Below are 16,210 nucleotides of genomic sequence, written 5' to 3'. Positions count from 1 at the left end.
TTGAAGACTGTTTTAAATAAGCACAGAGAGGATGGTGGTTGTGTCATCTGTAATCAAGATGGCAATTTTATACTTTATGCTTTTGGTCTTTTTGTGTCATCAACTGGTGCCCAATGGTAAAGCTGTTTTCACGTTAGTGTAATGTTTTAAATGTGAAATACTGGGTGTGATTGGGGGGTTAATAGGGAAACGATGCTGCTAATTTTTCAGGCAGTGATTAGATCTGCTCTAGATTCTGGGTGCTTAGTATATGGATCTGCTTCCAAAACTGTTCTAGATAGGTTACATGCGGTGCAAGCAAGGGCTTTGGTGCTTTGCTGTGGAGCCTTTAGTTCCTGCACTATTCATTGAAATGGGAGAAATGCCCTTATGGTTAAGATGTATTAAATTAGGTCAACAGTACTGGGTAAAACTTAGTGGGTGTAATCACACCTTCCCAGCAAGGTGTCTGTAACAAGAGGTTGCTGGACCTAATAGATATAATAGATTTTTTTTTTTTGTCATAGTAAATCAGTGGACCGGGAAGATGAGCATGGATCAGGGAGGTGTTGTAGAGCACACAAGTTGGTTACCAATACCATATTGGGTGTTGCCTGAAATGACTATTGAGCTTGGTTTTCTACAGGGAAAAAAGATAAGTGGGAAGTGGCACCAAAAATAGAGGAATATCTTAATTTAATTGGAGCACAATGATTGTTTTTACAGCTGGATCTCGAGTTCCAGTTAGTGGGGTGTATGTGGAGTAGCTAGGGTTGGCATATTTATAATGGAAGCTCTGTCTTCACTGCTGAATTAATGGCAATTGTATGGGCTCTATGGTGGATTGAGGAAGTCAAACCTAGAGAAGTTATTATATGCTCTGATTCTGTTGGTGCTCTAGATAATTTAAAAGTAGGAAAATCTAAAGCTCGTCCTGACCTTGTCAATGATGTGTTGAATGTGGTTTTTAGTACTAGGTTTATTTGCAACATCAGTTTTTGCTGGGTTCCTGGGCACGCTGGGAGGAGGGGTAATGAATGGGTGGATAATATTGCAAAGGAGAGCTTAGGAAGAGAAGTAGATGTCCACGTATTATTAGGGAGAGTGGAATTTGAAGAGGGATCATAAAAGAATTGCAGAGAGGGTGGGGAAAGGATATTAGGGGTATAATTACTTTTCTATACAACCTGAATTTAGGAAAAGATGCTCGTAACATTTTGTTCTGCAGGCACTCTGTTAAAATGTGCAGATTGAGATTGGGGCACTATGGGTTAAATTATTCTTTGCACATTGTAGGGAAGCATGTTTCTGGCTTGTGTGACTGGGAGTCTTGAGACTATGTGTAGGGCATGTTTTCCTGTAATGCAGTGATGAACATAAACTGATTGTAAGAATTTAGTTCAAACTTTGACCTGTGGTGGGCAGTAATACGCTCAGCAGCGTCTACACTGCTGGAGTCTTACAAGAAGATGAAGTGTAAATACATTTGTAACTTTTACTTTGCATCTTGTTTTCAGGATTTGCCTCTCCAGTTGGGCGTCATTTTTTCCAGACTGATATTGAACAAGCACGCTTGGAGAGCAAAGGTTTGTAACTATGGTTAACATTGTTTTCTTCTGTTGTTGTTTTCTTATATTATGCAAAGATAACTTAACAAGGCCTGATTACTTGTATTCAAATAACACGTCTTATTTTCCAGATGGTCCCTTGTCTGTCCCTTGTGTGAACGGACAAAATTCAACAGGGCCAGTGGTAGTGAAGTGTAAAATGGCTGTTGAGATGTCTTTGCCAAATGCATCTGGGCTAACTATCCAAAAAGGTGACTTGTGCTGATGTTATGAAGTTGACAAAGAAACTGAGGAAAGATACTTTTTTTCTCTCTTTATTAAAACCAATATTTTTTAGGCATTGATTGGAAATTGATGGAGATTCCTGCTGAGGTGGATAAGAAATTAACAGCATCAAGCAGTGTCCCAGCTGAAGCGTCCAACCGTGACGGAGCTGAGGTTGATGGGAAGTTGACAGCATCCAGCCATGTCCCTGCTGAGGTTGATGGGAAGCTAACAGTATCCAACAATGTCCCTTCTGAGGTTGATGGGAAGTTGACCACATCCAGCCAAGTCCCTGCTGAGGTTGATGGGAAGCTAAAAGTATCCAACAATGTCCCAGCTGAGGTTGATGGGAAGTTGACCGCATCCAGCCAAGTCCCTGCTGAGGTTGATGGGAAGCTAAAAGTATCCAACAACGTCCCCACTGAGGTTGATGGGAAGTTGACCGCATCCAGCCAAGTCCCTGCTGAGGTTGATGGGAAGCTAAAAGTATCCAACAGTGTCCCTGCTGAGGTTGATGGGAAGCTAACAGTATCCAACAATGTCCCCACTGAGGTTGATGGGAAGTTGACCACATCCAGCCAAGTCCCTGCTGAGGTTCATGGGAAGCTAAAAGTATCCAACAATGTCCCAGCAGAGGTTGATGGGAAGTTGACCGCATCCAGCCAAGTCCCTGCTGAGGTTGATGGGAAGCTAAAAGTATCCAACAATGTCCCAGCTGAGGTTGATGGGAAGTTGACCGCATCCAGCCAAGTCCCTGCTGAGGTAGAAGGGAAGTTGACCGCATCCAGCCAAGTCCCTGCTGAGGTTGATGGGAAGCTAACAGTATCCAACAATGTCCCCGCTGGGGTTGATGGGAAGTTGACGGCATCCAGCCAAGTCCCTGCTGAGGTTGATGGGAAGCTAAAAGTATCCACCAATGTCCCAGCTGAGGTTGATGGGAAGTTGACCGCATCCAGCCAAGTCCCTGCTGAGGTTGATGGCAAGCCAACAGTATCCAACAATATCCCTGCTGAGGCTGATGAGAAGCTAAAAGTATCCAACAATGTCCCCACTGAGGTTGATGGGAAGTTGACCACATCCAGCCAAGTCCCTGCTGAGGTTGATGAGAAGTTAACAGTATCCAGCCATATCCCAGCTGATGTTAATGGGAAGATAACAGTATCCAACAATGTCCCTGCTGAGGTTGATGGGAAGCTAACAGTATCCAATAATGTCTCTGAGGCTAATGGGAAATGGACAGCATCCAGCCAAGTCCCCGCTGAGGTTGATGGGAAGCTAACAGTATCCAACAATGTCCCCGCTGAGGCTGATGGGAAATGGACAGCATCCAGGAGTGTCCCAGCTGAAGTTGATGGGAAGCTAACACCATCCAACAATGTCCCTGCTGAGATTGATGGGAAGCTAACAGCATACAACAATGTCCCAGCTGAGGTTGATGGGAAGCCAACAGTATCCAATGTCCCAGCTGAGGTTGATGGGAAGCCAACAGTATCCAATGTCCCTGCTGAGGTCGATGGGAGGTTGACCACATCCAGCCACGTCCCTGCTGAGGTTGATGGGAAGCTAACAGTATCCAACAATGTGCCTGCTGAGGTTGATGGGAAGCTAACTGTATCCAACAATGTCTCCACTGAGGTTGATGGGAAGCTAACACCATCCAACAATATCCCCACTGAGGTTGATGGGAAGCTAACAGTATCCAACAATGTCCCTGCTGAGGTTGATGGGAAGCTAACAGTATCCAACAATGTCCCTGCTGAGGTTGATGGGAAGCTAACAGTATCCAACAATGTCCCTGCTGAGGTTGATGGGAAGCTAACAGTATCCAACAATGTGCCTGCTGAGGTTGATGGGAAGCTAACAGTATCCAACAATGTCCCTGCTGAGGTTGATGGGAAGCTAACAGTATCCAACAATGTGCCTGCTGAGGTTGATGGGAAGCTAACAGTATCCAACAATGTCCCTGCTAAGGTTGATGGGAAGCTAATAGTATCCAACAATGTCCCTGCTGAGGTTGATGGGAAGTTGACCACATCCAGCATTGTCCCTGCTGAGGTTGATGGGAAGCTAACAGTATCCAACAATGTGCCTGCTGAGGTTGATGGGAAGCTAACAGTATTCAACAATGTCCCTGCTGAGGTTGATGGGAAGCTAACAGTATCCAACAATGTGCCTGCTGAGGTTGATGGGAAGCTAACAGTATCCAACAATGTCCCTGCTGAGGTTGATGGGAAGGTAACAGTATCCTACAATGTCCCTACTGAGGTTGATGGGAAGCTAACAGTATCCAACAATGTCTCTGCTGAGGTTGATGGGAAGCTAACAGTATCCAACAATGTCCCTGCTGAGGTTGATGGGAAGCAAACAGTATCCAACAATGTCCCTGCTGAGGTTGATGGGAAACTAACAGTATCCAACAATGTCCCTGCTGAGGTTGATGGGAAGCTAACAGTATCCAACAATGTCCCTGCTGAGGTTGATGGGAAGCTAACAGTATCCAACAATGTGCCTGCTGAGGTTGATGGGAAGCTAACAGTATCCAACAATGTCCCAGCTGAGGTTGATGGGAAGTTGACCGCATCCAGCCAAGTCCCTGCTGAGGTTCATGGGAAGCTAAAAGTATCCAACAATGTCCCAGCAGAGGTTGATGGGAAGTTGACCGCATCCAGCCAAGTCCCTGCTGAGGTTGATGGGAAGCTAAAAGTATCCAACAATGTCCCAGCTGAGGTTGATGGGAAGTTGACCGCATCCAGCCAAGTCCCTGCTGAGGTAGAAGGGAAGTTGACCGCATCCAGCCAAGTCCCTGCTGAGGTTGATGGGAAGCTAACAGTATCCAACAATGTCCCCGCTGGGGTTGATGGGAAGTTGACGGCATCCAGCCAAGTCCCTGCTGAGGTTGATGGGAAGCTAAAAGTATCCACCAATGTCCCAGCTGAGGTTGATGGGAAGTTGACCGCATCCAGCCAAGTCCCTGCTGAGGTTGATGGCAAGCCAACAGTATCCAACAATATCCCTGCTGAGGCTGATGAGAAGCTAAAAGTATCCAACAATGTCCCCACTGAGGTTGATGGGAAGTTGACCACATCCAGCCAAGTCCCTGCTGAGGTTGATGAGAAGTTAACAGTATCCAGCCATATCCCAGCTGATGTTAATGGGAAGATAACAGTATCCAACAATGTCCCTGCTGAGGTTGATGGGAAGCTAACAGTATCCAATAATGTCTCTGAGGCTAATGGGAAATGGACAGCATCCAGCCAAGTCCCCGCTGAGGTTGATGGGAAGCTAACAGTATCCAACAATGTCCCCGCTGAGGCTGATGGGAAATGGACAGCATCCAGGAGTGTCCCAGCTGAAGTTGATGGGAAGCTAACACCATCCAACAATGTCCCTGCTGAGATTGATGGGAAGCTAACAGCATACAACAATGTCCCAGCTGAGGTTGATGGGAAGCCAACAGTATCCAATGTCCCAGCTGAGGTTGATGGGAAGCCAACAGTATCCAATGTCCCTGCTGAGGTCGATGGGAGGTTGACCACATCCAGCCACGTCCCTGCTGAGGTTGATGGGAAGCTAACAGTATCCAACAATGTGCCTGCTGAGGTTGATGGGAAGCTAACTGTATCCAACAATGTCTCCACTGAGGTTGATGGGAAGCTAACACCATCCAACAATATCCCCACTGAGGTTGATGGGAAGCTAACAGTATCCAACAATGTCCCTGCTGAGGTTGATGGGAAGCTAACAGTATCCAACAATGTCCCTGCTGAGGTTGATGGGAAGCTAACAGTATCCAACAATGTCCATGCTGAGGTTGATGGGAAGCTAACAGTATCCAACAATGTGCCTGCTGAGGTTGATGGGAAGCTAACAGTATCCAACAATGTCCCTGCTGAGGTTGATGGGAAGCTAACAGTATCCAACAATGTGCCTGCTGAGGTTGATGGGAAGCTAACAGTATCCAACAATGTCCCTGCTAAGGTTGATGGGAAGCTAATAGTATCCAACAATGTCCCTGCTGAGGTTGATGGGAAGTTGACCACATCCAGCATTGTCCCTGCTGAGGTTGATGGGAAGCTAACAGTATCCAACAATGTGCCTGCTGAGGTTGATGGGAAGCTAACAGTATTCAACAATGTCCCTGCTGAGGTTGATGGGAAGCTAACAGTATCCAACAATGTGCCTGCTGAGGTTGATGGGAAGCTAACAGTATCCAACAATGTCCCTGCTGAGGTTGATGGGAAGGTAACAGTATCCTACAATGTCCCTACTGAGGTTGATGGGAAGCTAACAGTATCCAACAATGTCTCTGCTGAGGTTGATGGGAAGCTAACAGTATCCAACAATGTCCCTGCTGAGGTTGATGGGAAACTAACAGTATCCAACAATGTCCCTGCTGAGGTTGATGGGAAGCTAACAGTATCCAACAATGTCCCTGCTGAGGTTGATGGGAAGCTAACAGTATCCAACAATGTGCCTGCTGAGGTTGATGGGAAGCTAACAGTATCCAACAATGTCCCAGCTGAGGTTGATGGGAAGTTGACCGCATCCAGCCAAGTCCCTGCTGAGGTTGATGGGAAGCCAACAGTATCCAACAACGTTCCCACTGAGGTTGATGGGAAGTTGACCGTATCCAGCCAAGTCCCTGCTGAGGTTGATGGGAAGCTAAATGTATCCAACAATGTCCCCACTGAGGTTGATGGGAAGTTGACTGCATCCAGCCAAGTCCCTGCTGAGGTTCATGGGAAGCCATCAGTATCCAACAATGTCCCCACTGAGGTTGATGGGAAGTTGACCGCATCCAGCCAAGTCCCTGCTGAGGTTCATGGGAAGCTAAAAGTATCCAACAATGTCCCAGTTGAGGTTGATGGGAAGTTGACTGCATCCAGCCAAGTCCCTGCTGAGGTTGATGGGAAGCCAACAGTATCCAACAATGTCCCCGCTGAAGCTGACGGGAAGCTAACAGTATCCAACGATGTCCCCGCTGAGGTTGATGGAAAGTTGACCGCATCCAGCCAAGTCCCTGCTGAGGTTCATGGGAAGCTAAAAGTATCCAACAATGTCCCAGTTGAGGTTGATGGGAAGTTGACCGCATCCAGCCAAGTCCCTGCTGAGGTAGAAGGGAAGTTGACCGCATCCAGCCAAGTCCCTGCTGAGGTTGATGGGAAGCTAACAGTATCCAACAATGTCCCCGCTGAGATTGATGGGAAGCCAACACTATCCAACAATGTCCCCGCTGGGGTTGATGGGAAGTTGACGGCATCCAGCCAAGTCCCTGCTGAGGTTGATGGGAAGCTAAAAGTATCCACCAATGTCCCAGCTGAGGTTGATGGCAAGCCAACAGTATCCAACAATGTCCCTGCTGAGGCTGATGAGAAGCTAAAAGTATCCAACAATGTCCCCACTGAGGTTGATGGGAAGTTGACCACATCCAGCCAAGTCCCTGCTGAGGTTGATGGGAAGTTAACAGTATCCAGCCATATCCCAGCTGATGTTAATGGGAAGATAACAGTATCCAACAATGTCCCTGCCGAGGTTGATGGGAAGCTAACAGTATACAACAATGTCCCCGCTGAAGTTGATGGGAAGCTAACACCATCCAACAATGTCCCTGCTGAGGTTGATGGGAGGTTGACCACATCCAGCCACGTCCCTGCTGAGATTGATGGGAAGCTAACAGCATCCAACAATGTTTCAGCTGAGGTTGATGGGAAGCCAACAGTATCCAATGTCCCAGCTGAGGTTGATGGGAAGCCAACAGTATCCAATGTCCCTGCTGAGGTCGATGGGAGGTTGACCACATCCAGCCACGTCCCTGCTGAGGTTGATGGGAAGCTAACAGTATCCAACAATGTCCCAGCTGAGGTTTATGGGAAGCTAACTGTATCCAACAATGTCTCCTCTGAGGTTGATGGGAAGCTAACAGTATCCAACAATGTCCCTGCTGAGGTTGATGGGAAGCTAACAGTATCCAACAATGTCCCTGCTGAGGTTGATGGGAAGCTAACAGTATCCAACAATGTCCCTGCTGAGGTTGATGGGAAGCTAAAAGTATCCAACAATGTCCCAGTTGAGGTTGATGGGAAGTTGACCGCATCCAGCCAAGTCCCTGCTGAGGTAGAAGGGAAGTTGACCGCATCCAGCCAAGTCCCTGCTGAGGTTGATGGGAAGCTAACAGTATCCAACAATGTCCCCGCTGAGGTTGATGGGAAGCCAACACTATCCAACAATGTCCCCGCTGGGGTTGATGGGAAGTTGACGGCATCCAGCCAAGTCCCTGCTGAGGTTGATGGGAAGCTAAAAGTATCCACCAATGTCCCAGCTGAGGTTGATGGCAAGCCAACAGTATCCAACAATGTCCCTGCTGAGGCTGATGAGAAGCTAAAAGTATCCAACAATGTCCCCACTGAGGTTGATGGGAAGTTGACCACATCCAGCCAAGTCCCTGCTGAGGTTGATGGGAAGTTAACAGTATCCAGCCATATCCCAGCTGATGTTAATGGGAAGATAACAGTATCCAACAATGTCCCTGCCGAGGTTGATGGGAAGCTAACAGTATCCAACAATGTCCCCGCTGAAGTTGATGGGAAGCTAACACCATCCAACAATGTCCCTGCTGAGGTTGATGGGAGGTTGACCACATCCAGCCACGTCCCTGCTGAGATTGATGGGAAGCTAACAGCATCCAACAATGTCCCAGCTGAGGTTGATGGGAAGCCAACAGTATCCAATGTCCCAGCTGAGGTTGATGGGAAGCCAACAGTATCCAATGTCCCTGCTGAGGTCGATGGGAGGTTGACCACATCCAGCCACGTCCCTGCTGAGGTTGATGGGAAGCTAACAGTATCCAACAATGTCCCAGCTGAGGTTTATGGGAAGCTAACTGTATCCAACAATGTCTCCTCTGAGGTTGATGGGAAGCTAACAGTATCCAACAATGTCCCTGCTGAGGTTGATGGGAAGCTAACAGTATCCAACAATGTCCCTGCTGAGGTTGATGGGAAGCTAACAGTATCCAACAATGTCCCTGCTGAGGTTGATGGGAAGCTAATAGTATCCAACAATGTCCCTGCTGAGGTTGATGGGAAGTTGACCACATCCAGCATTGTCCCTGCTGATGTTGATGGGAAGCTAACAGTATCCAACAATGTGCCTGCTGAGGTTGATGGGAAGCTAACAGTATCCACTGAGGTTGATGGGAAGTTGACCGCATCCAGCCAAGTCCCTGCTGAGGTTCATGGGAAGCTAAAAGTATCCAACAATGTCCCAGTTGAGGTTGATGGGAAGTTGACTGCATCCAGCCAAGTCCCTGCTGAGGTTGATGGGAAGCCAACAGTATCCAACAATGTCCCCGCTGAAGCTGACGGGAAGCTAACAGTATCCAACGATGTCCCCGCTGAGGTTGATGGAAAGTTGACCGCATCCAGCCAAGTCCCTGCTGAGGTTCATGGGAAGATAAAAGTATCCAACAATGTCCCAGTTGAGGTTGATGGGAAGTTGACCGCATCCAGCCAAGTCCCTGCTGAGGTAGAAGGGAAGTTGACCGCATCCAGCCAAGTCCCTGCTGAGGTTGATGGGAAGCTAACAGTATCCAACAATGTCCCCGCTGGGGTTGATGGGAAGTTGACGGCATCCAGCCAAGTCCCTGCTGAGGTTGATGGGAAGCTAAAAGTATCCACCAATGTCCCAGCTGAGGTTGATGGGAAGTTGACCGCATCCAGCCAAGTCCCTGCTGAGGTTGATGGCAAGCCAACAGTATCCAACAATGTCCCTGCTGAGGTTGATGGGAAGTTGACCACATCCAGCCAAGTCCCTGCTGAGGTTGATGGGAAGTTGACCACATCCAGCCAAGTCCCAGCTGAGGTTGATGGGAAGTTAACAGTATCCAGCCATATCCCAGCTGATGTTAATGGGAAGATAACAGTATCCAACAATGTCCCTGCTGAGGTTGATGGGAATCTAACAGTATCCAACAATGTCCCCGCTGAAGTTGATGGGAAGCTAACACCATCCAACAATGTCCCTGCTGAGGTTGATGGGAGGTTGACCACATCCAGCCACGTCCCTGCTGAGATTGATGGGAAGCTAACAGCATCCAACAATGTCCCAGCTGAGGTTGATGGGAAGCCAACAGTATCCAATGTCCTTGCTGAGGTTGATGGGAAGCCAACAGTATCCAATGTCCCAGCTGAGGTCGATGGGAGGTTGACCACATCCAGCCACGTCCCTGCTGAGGTTGATGGGAAGCTAACACCATCCAACAATATCCCCGCTGAGGTTGATGGGAAGCTAACAGTATCCAACAATGTCCCTGCTGAGGTTGATGGGAAGCTAACAGTATCCAACAATGTCCCTGCTGAGGTTGATGGGAAGCTAATAGTATCCAACAATGTCCCTGCTGAGGTTGATGGGAAGTTGACCACATCCAGCATTGTCCCTGCTGATGTTGATGGGAAGCTAACAGTCTCCAACAATGTGCCTGCTGAGGTTGATGGGAAGCTAACAGTATCCAACAATGTCCCTGCTGAGGTTGATGGGAAGCTAACAGTATCCAACAATGTCCCTGCTGAGGTTGATGGGAAGGTAACAGTATCCTACAATGTCCCTACTGAGGTTGATGGGAAGCTAACAGTATCCAACAATGTCCCTGCTGAGGTTGATGGGAAGCTAACAGTATCCAACAATGTCCCTGCTGAGGTTGATGGGAAGCTAACAGTATCCAACAATGTCCCTGCTGAGGTTGATGGGAAGCTAACAGTATCCAACAATGTCCCCACTGAGGTTGATGGGAAGCTAACAGTATCCAACAATGTCCCTGCTGAGGTTGATGGGAAGCTAACAGTCTCCAACAATGTCCCTGCTCAGGTTGATGGGAAGTTGACCGCATCCAGCCAAGTCCCAGCTGAGGTTGATGGGAAGCTAACAGTATCCAACAATGTCCAGAATGAAGTTAAATTTGCCAGACTTGAGCACAAGCACTCAGAGGTTAATTGATTTAACTTTCAGATCTTGATTTTAGTCAATAAAACAGCTTTTTTACTGGAAAATATCTGCTCTTTTGTTTGATTTATCCTCTTTTGCAATGTGTCCTAATAAACATCTACTGTCCTCAAATGTTCCAATGAGGTTTTCATTGCAACTTTAAATGTCCAAGTCTGATTTGTTTTGGGGTGTGAGAACTGGTTCTGAAGTGGAAGATTTTGAAAATTAACATGTAATATGCATTTGTAGTTTGCACAGATGATAAATTGAGTACATGAGTACTTAACCAAAAGAATAATGGTGGACTTTGTGCTGCAGTTTAACACTTCTCCAATGTGTAGCTTTACTAAAAACAGTGGAGATCTATTTAAATGCATATAAGAATGCTTGTGCACAGGCATGTGTAAGGGATAGCCAAATACTGGCCAGGCAGCAGAATGGTGTTTTTGTTGATATGTGAATGGAAATCTCTTTGTGATGCCCTCTGTATGTAGAACCTCACATATCGTTTAGTACTTTGTTGATTAAAATGCATCCTAAAACTGCATTTAAAAATTGGCACAATGTGGGTTTTTGGTGAGTATTGCATGTCCCTGTGCAGAATGTGAAGTCACCTTTTTGAAGCACTTTATACAAGTTGTTTCAAAAGCGCTTTACAATGTGCATTTAAGGTGAAGCCAGTTCAGTTGAAAATAAATCATTACATTAATTTCATCTGTAAAGCAGTTGCAAAAGTCATCCAATTCAGTTTTCATACAGCATTGTTATTAGATCAAAAATATTGTTGATTTTAAGTATTGTTAAACTTTTACTAATAATTTACTCACCCCTGTGTCATCCAAGATGTCCATGTCATTCATTCTTCAGTCAAAAAGAAATTAAAGTTTTTGATCAACATTCCAGAATTTTTCTCCATATAATGAACTTTACTGGGCACCAAACGGGTCAAAGTCCAAAATACAGTTACAGTGCAAACTGTTCAAACGGCTTTAAATGATTCCAGACAATGAATAAGTGTCTTATCAAGCGAAACGACCGGTCATTTATAAAAAAATAAATACAAAAGTTTAAGTTTTATAAGCTCAAATGTTCACCTTGCTCTGTTCTGTGATGCGTGTTTGTGACTATCCTGTTTGAACTCGTTCATCAAAACGAACACATTTTTTTCGAGTCATTTGGTTGATTAAACAAATGAAATGAACGAATTGACTTGGAAAAAGATTCATTAATTTTGATGTTTGCACTGAAACTGTCTTTTGGATCTTGAACCGTTTGGTGCCCAGTAAAGTGATTTATATGGAGAAAAATCATGGAATGTTTTCATCAAAAACCTTAATTTCTTTTCAAGTGAAGAAAGAAAGACATGGACTTTTCTTTATAGTCCCTACCCTGCCCCCAAGGTTGTTTCTCTAAGCCAAATGAAGATATACCTTAACCATAACTAACACTTTGTTAGATTTGCTTATCTTATAGTGGAGGCCCTCTGTCTCGGTCATACTCATCAGCCACACATTACTTTTTGTCTAGCAATGTATACAAGGTCATACAGATTATTCTGTTCTGACCAATTGCGTAGGTTGAGCAAAGCCAGCAAACTGTCATATGCAATGGTGAAAGAATTAAATTAGTCAAGTCTTGTTTGTCTCAAACAGTTTACATGTTCTTCACTGTACGAAAACAGAACAGACATCATATTTAATGGCGAAGCAATCAAATCTGTGACACATGTTAAATATTTAGGAATAATAATAGAACAACACCTGTCATTTAAAAAGTAAGAAGGGTTATAAAATAATGTTAAATTTAATTTAAATAATTTTTAATTTCTCAATCAGCTGCACTATTTTTGTACATACTCTGATCCTCCCTCACTTGTCGTAGTGTATAACAACTTGGTCACAAGGAGGTGCAACTTCACTTAAGCTGGTGTACTTCCCCCATAAACAAATTATGAAAGTGCTTGACAAAAAAACAAGGGACTATCATCATTGTCCTATTTTATAATGGTTCATAATAATTTTGTATTTTATACTGTTGTAAAAAATGTATTCATAATCTTGCTCCCCCTCCTCGTGCCTGGCCCATAACGGAAGCACTTTGGACTACAGTATCTGTAGATGTAGTAAATCTTACATTCCTGGACATATGTATTGTTATGTTTTATGTGGTCTATATGTAATATTGTTTGCTTTTTTATTTGTTTACCTGCCCAGATGTAAAGGTAGCAGATGTAAATGAGCTATTAGCTTACTCTGCTGCAATTACTTTTAATTGTGCATTGTCCCTGTAAAAATAAACAATAAAATGAACTGAAATTAAAGGCTTAACAGACTTAGCATATACAACTTGAAAAAAGAACTCCAGAAATAGGTTTGCTGGATTTGCTTCTCAATATTTTTTTCTATATTGTTCATATTTACCAACACATAGCCAGCTTAACATTAAGTCAGTCACCTCAGAAAAATTAAATTACTTCTAATATTATATTCCTTATTACACTGGCAGAATTTGTTCTTGTGTTCAGTATAAACTCATCATGATGGTTTTTCATACAACAAGACTTGTAATAATATGTCATCTTGATTCTCAAGTAAATGTATCTTGATTTAAGAATGTTTAGATTCTCAGGAAGAAAATCTTTTTATTAATATTTGTATTTTTCAATCTTCATGACAAAAACCTTTGATTTGTTCACTGCTTGCAGAATAGTACTCTGGTAAAAGTAGCAACAGTAATATCTTGACTAATTTTTTTTAATGTTTGACAGTAGTTTTTAAAATAAAGTAGTGCAATGAGCTCAATAATTTTTCAACCAACCAATCAGTGCACGGGAATGTTAACGAGCAGATCCTCTGTCACTAATTTCACAGGAACAAACCCAGGTGATGAAAATCTGTGTTTTTTTTTAAAAGCCCTTTTTGTTGATATGTGAATGGAAATCTCTTTGTGATGCCCTCTGTATGTAGAACCTCACATATCGTTTAGTACTTTGTTGATTAAAATGCATCCTAAAACTGCATTTAAAAATTGGCACAATGTGGGTTTTTGGTGAGTATTGCATGTCCCTGTGCAGAATGTGAAGTCACCTTTTTGAAGCACTTTATACAAGTTGTTTCAAAAGCGCTTTACAATGTGCATTTAAGGTGAAGCCAGTTCAGTTGAAAATAAATCATTACATTAATTTCATCTGTAAAGCAGTTGCAAAAGTCATCCAATTCAGTTTTCATACAGCATTGTTATTAGATCAAAAATATTGTTGATTTTAAGTATTGTTAAACTTTTACTAATAATTTACTCACCCCTGTGTCATCCAAGATGTCCATGTCATTCATTCTTCAGTCAAAAAGAAATTAAAGTTTTTGATCAACATTCCAGAATTTTTCTCCATATAATGAACTTTACTGGGCACCAAACGGGTCAAAGTCCAAAATACAGTTACAGTGCAAACTGTTCAAACGGCTTTAAATGATTCCAGACAATGAATAAGTGTCTTATCAAGCGAAACGACCGGTCATTTATAAAAAAATAAATACAAAAGTTTAAGTTTTATAAGCTCAAATGTTCACCTTGCTCTGTTCTGTGATGCGTGTTTGTGACTATCCTGTTTGAACTCGTTCATCAAAACGAACACATTTTTTTCGAGTCATTTGGTTGATTAAACAAATGAAATGAACGAATTGACTTGGAAAAAGATTCATTAATTTTGATGTTTGCACTGAAACTGTCTTTTGGATCTTGAACCGTTTGGTGCCCAGTAAAGTGATTTATATGGAGAAAAATCATGGAATGTTTTCATCAAAAACCTTAATTTCTTTTCAAGTGAAGAAAGAAAGACATGGACTTTTCTTTATAGTCCCTACCCTGCCCCCAAGGTTGTTTCTCTAAGCCAAATGAAGATATACCTTAACCATAACTAACACTTTGTTAGATTTGCTTATCTTATAGTGGAGGCCCTCTGTCTCGGTCATACTCATCAGCCACACATTACTTTTTGTCTAGCAATGTATACAAGGTCATACAGATTATTCTGTTCTGACCAATTGCGTAGGTTGAGCAAAGCCAGCAAACTGTCATATGCAATGGTGAAAGAATTAAATTAGTCAAGTCTTGTTTGTCTCAAACAGTTTACATGTTCTTCACTGTACGAAAACAGAACAGACATCATATTTAATGGCGAAGCAATCAAATCTGTGACACATGTTAAATATTTAGGAATAATAATAGAACAACACCTGTCATTTAAAAAGTAAGAAGGGTTATAAAATAATGTTAAATTTAATTTAAATAATTTTTAATTTCTCAATCAGCTGCACTATTTTTGTACATACTCTGATCCTCCCTCACTTGTCGTAGTGTATAACAACTTGGTCACAAGGAGGTGCAACTTCACTTAAGCTGGTGTACTTCCCCCATAAACAAATTATGAAAGTGCTTGACAAAAAAACAAGGGACTATCATCATTGTCCTATTTTATAATGGTTCATAATAATTTTGTATTTTATACTGTTGTAAAAAATGTATTCATAATCTTGCTCCCCCTCCTCGTGCCTGGCCCATAACGGAAGCACTTTGGACTACAGTATCTGTAGATGTAGTAAATCTTACATTCCTGGACATATGTATTGTTATGTTTTATGTGGTCTATATGTAATATTGTTTGCTTTTTTATTTGTTTACCTGCCCAGATGTAAAGGTAGCAGATGTAAATGAGCTATTAGCTTACTCTGCTGCAATTACTTTTAATTGTGCATTGTCCCTGTAAAAATAAACAATAAAATGAACTGAAATTAAAGGCTTAACAGACTTAGCATATACAACTTGAAAAAAGAACTCCAGAAATAGGTTTGCTGGATTTGCTTCTCAATATTTTTTTCTATATTGTTCATATTTACCAACACATAGCCAGCTTAACATTAAGTCAGTCACCTCAGAAAAATTAAATTACTTCTAATATTATATTCCTTATTACACTGGCAGAATTTGTTCTTGTGTTCAGTATAAACTCATCATGATGGTTTTTCATACAACAAGACTTGTAATAATATGTCATCTTGATTCTCAAGTAAATGTATCTTGATTTAAGAATGTTTAGATTCTCAGGAAGAAAATCTTTTTATTAATATTTGTATTTTTCAATCTTCATGACAAAAACCTTTGATTTGTTCACTGCTTGCAGAATAGTACTCTGGTAAAAGTAGCAACAGTAATATCTTGACTAATTTTTTTTAATGTTTGACAGTAGTTTTTAAAATAAAGTAGTGCAATGAGCTCAATAATTTTTCAACCAACCAATCAGTGCACGGGAATGTTAACGAGCAGATCCTCTGTCACTAATTTCACAGGAACAAACCCAGGTGATGAAAATCTGTGTTTTTTTTTAAAAGCCCTGGCTTGAAGACTGTTTTAAATAAGCACAGAGA

General features: G+C 42.9%; 1 protein-coding gene across 1 annotated transcript; it reads left to right on the top strand.

Annotated features, from left to right (window-relative positions):
• On the top strand, positions 1-10,855 carry LOC148977464 (uncharacterized). Its single transcript, XM_089134682.1, has 4 exons — positions 1-116; positions 1,497-1,565; positions 1,679-1,798; positions 1,885-10,855. The coding sequence occupies exons 1-4, from the start codon at positions 32-34 to the stop codon at positions 10,800-10,802; spliced, it is 9,192 nt and encodes a 3,063-aa protein (XP_088990808.1). The 5' UTR covers positions 1-31; the 3' UTR covers positions 10,803-10,855.
• The last annotated feature ends 5,355 nt before the right edge of the window (positions 10,856-16,210 follow it).

This window comes from Pimephales promelas, chromosome 9, assembly GCF_988280905.1.
Source record: "Pimephales promelas chromosome 9, fPimPro1.hap1.1, whole genome shotgun sequence".
Taxonomy (NCBI): domain Eukaryota; kingdom Metazoa; phylum Chordata; class Actinopteri; order Cypriniformes; family Leuciscidae; genus Pimephales; species Pimephales promelas.
Note: the sequence above shows the minus strand (reverse complement) of the source record. Positions and strands in the feature narration are given on the sequence as shown.

What these genes read in the sequence shown, in the direction of transcription:
- LOC148977464 (XM_089134682.1), top strand. Translation starts at nt 32, where the DNA reads ATGGTGGTTGTGTCATCTGTAATCAAGATGGCAATTTTATACTTTATG. An exon ending in TCATCAACTGGTGCCCAATG is followed by an intron (nt 117 to 1,496) that starts GTAAAGCTGTTT and finishes TCTTGTTTTCAG; the next exon opens with GATTTGCCTCTCCAGTTGGG. An exon ending in TGGGCTAACTATCCAAAAAG is followed by an intron (nt 1,799 to 1,884) that starts GTGACTTGTGCT and finishes AATATTTTTTAG; the next exon opens with GCATTGATTGGAAATTGATG.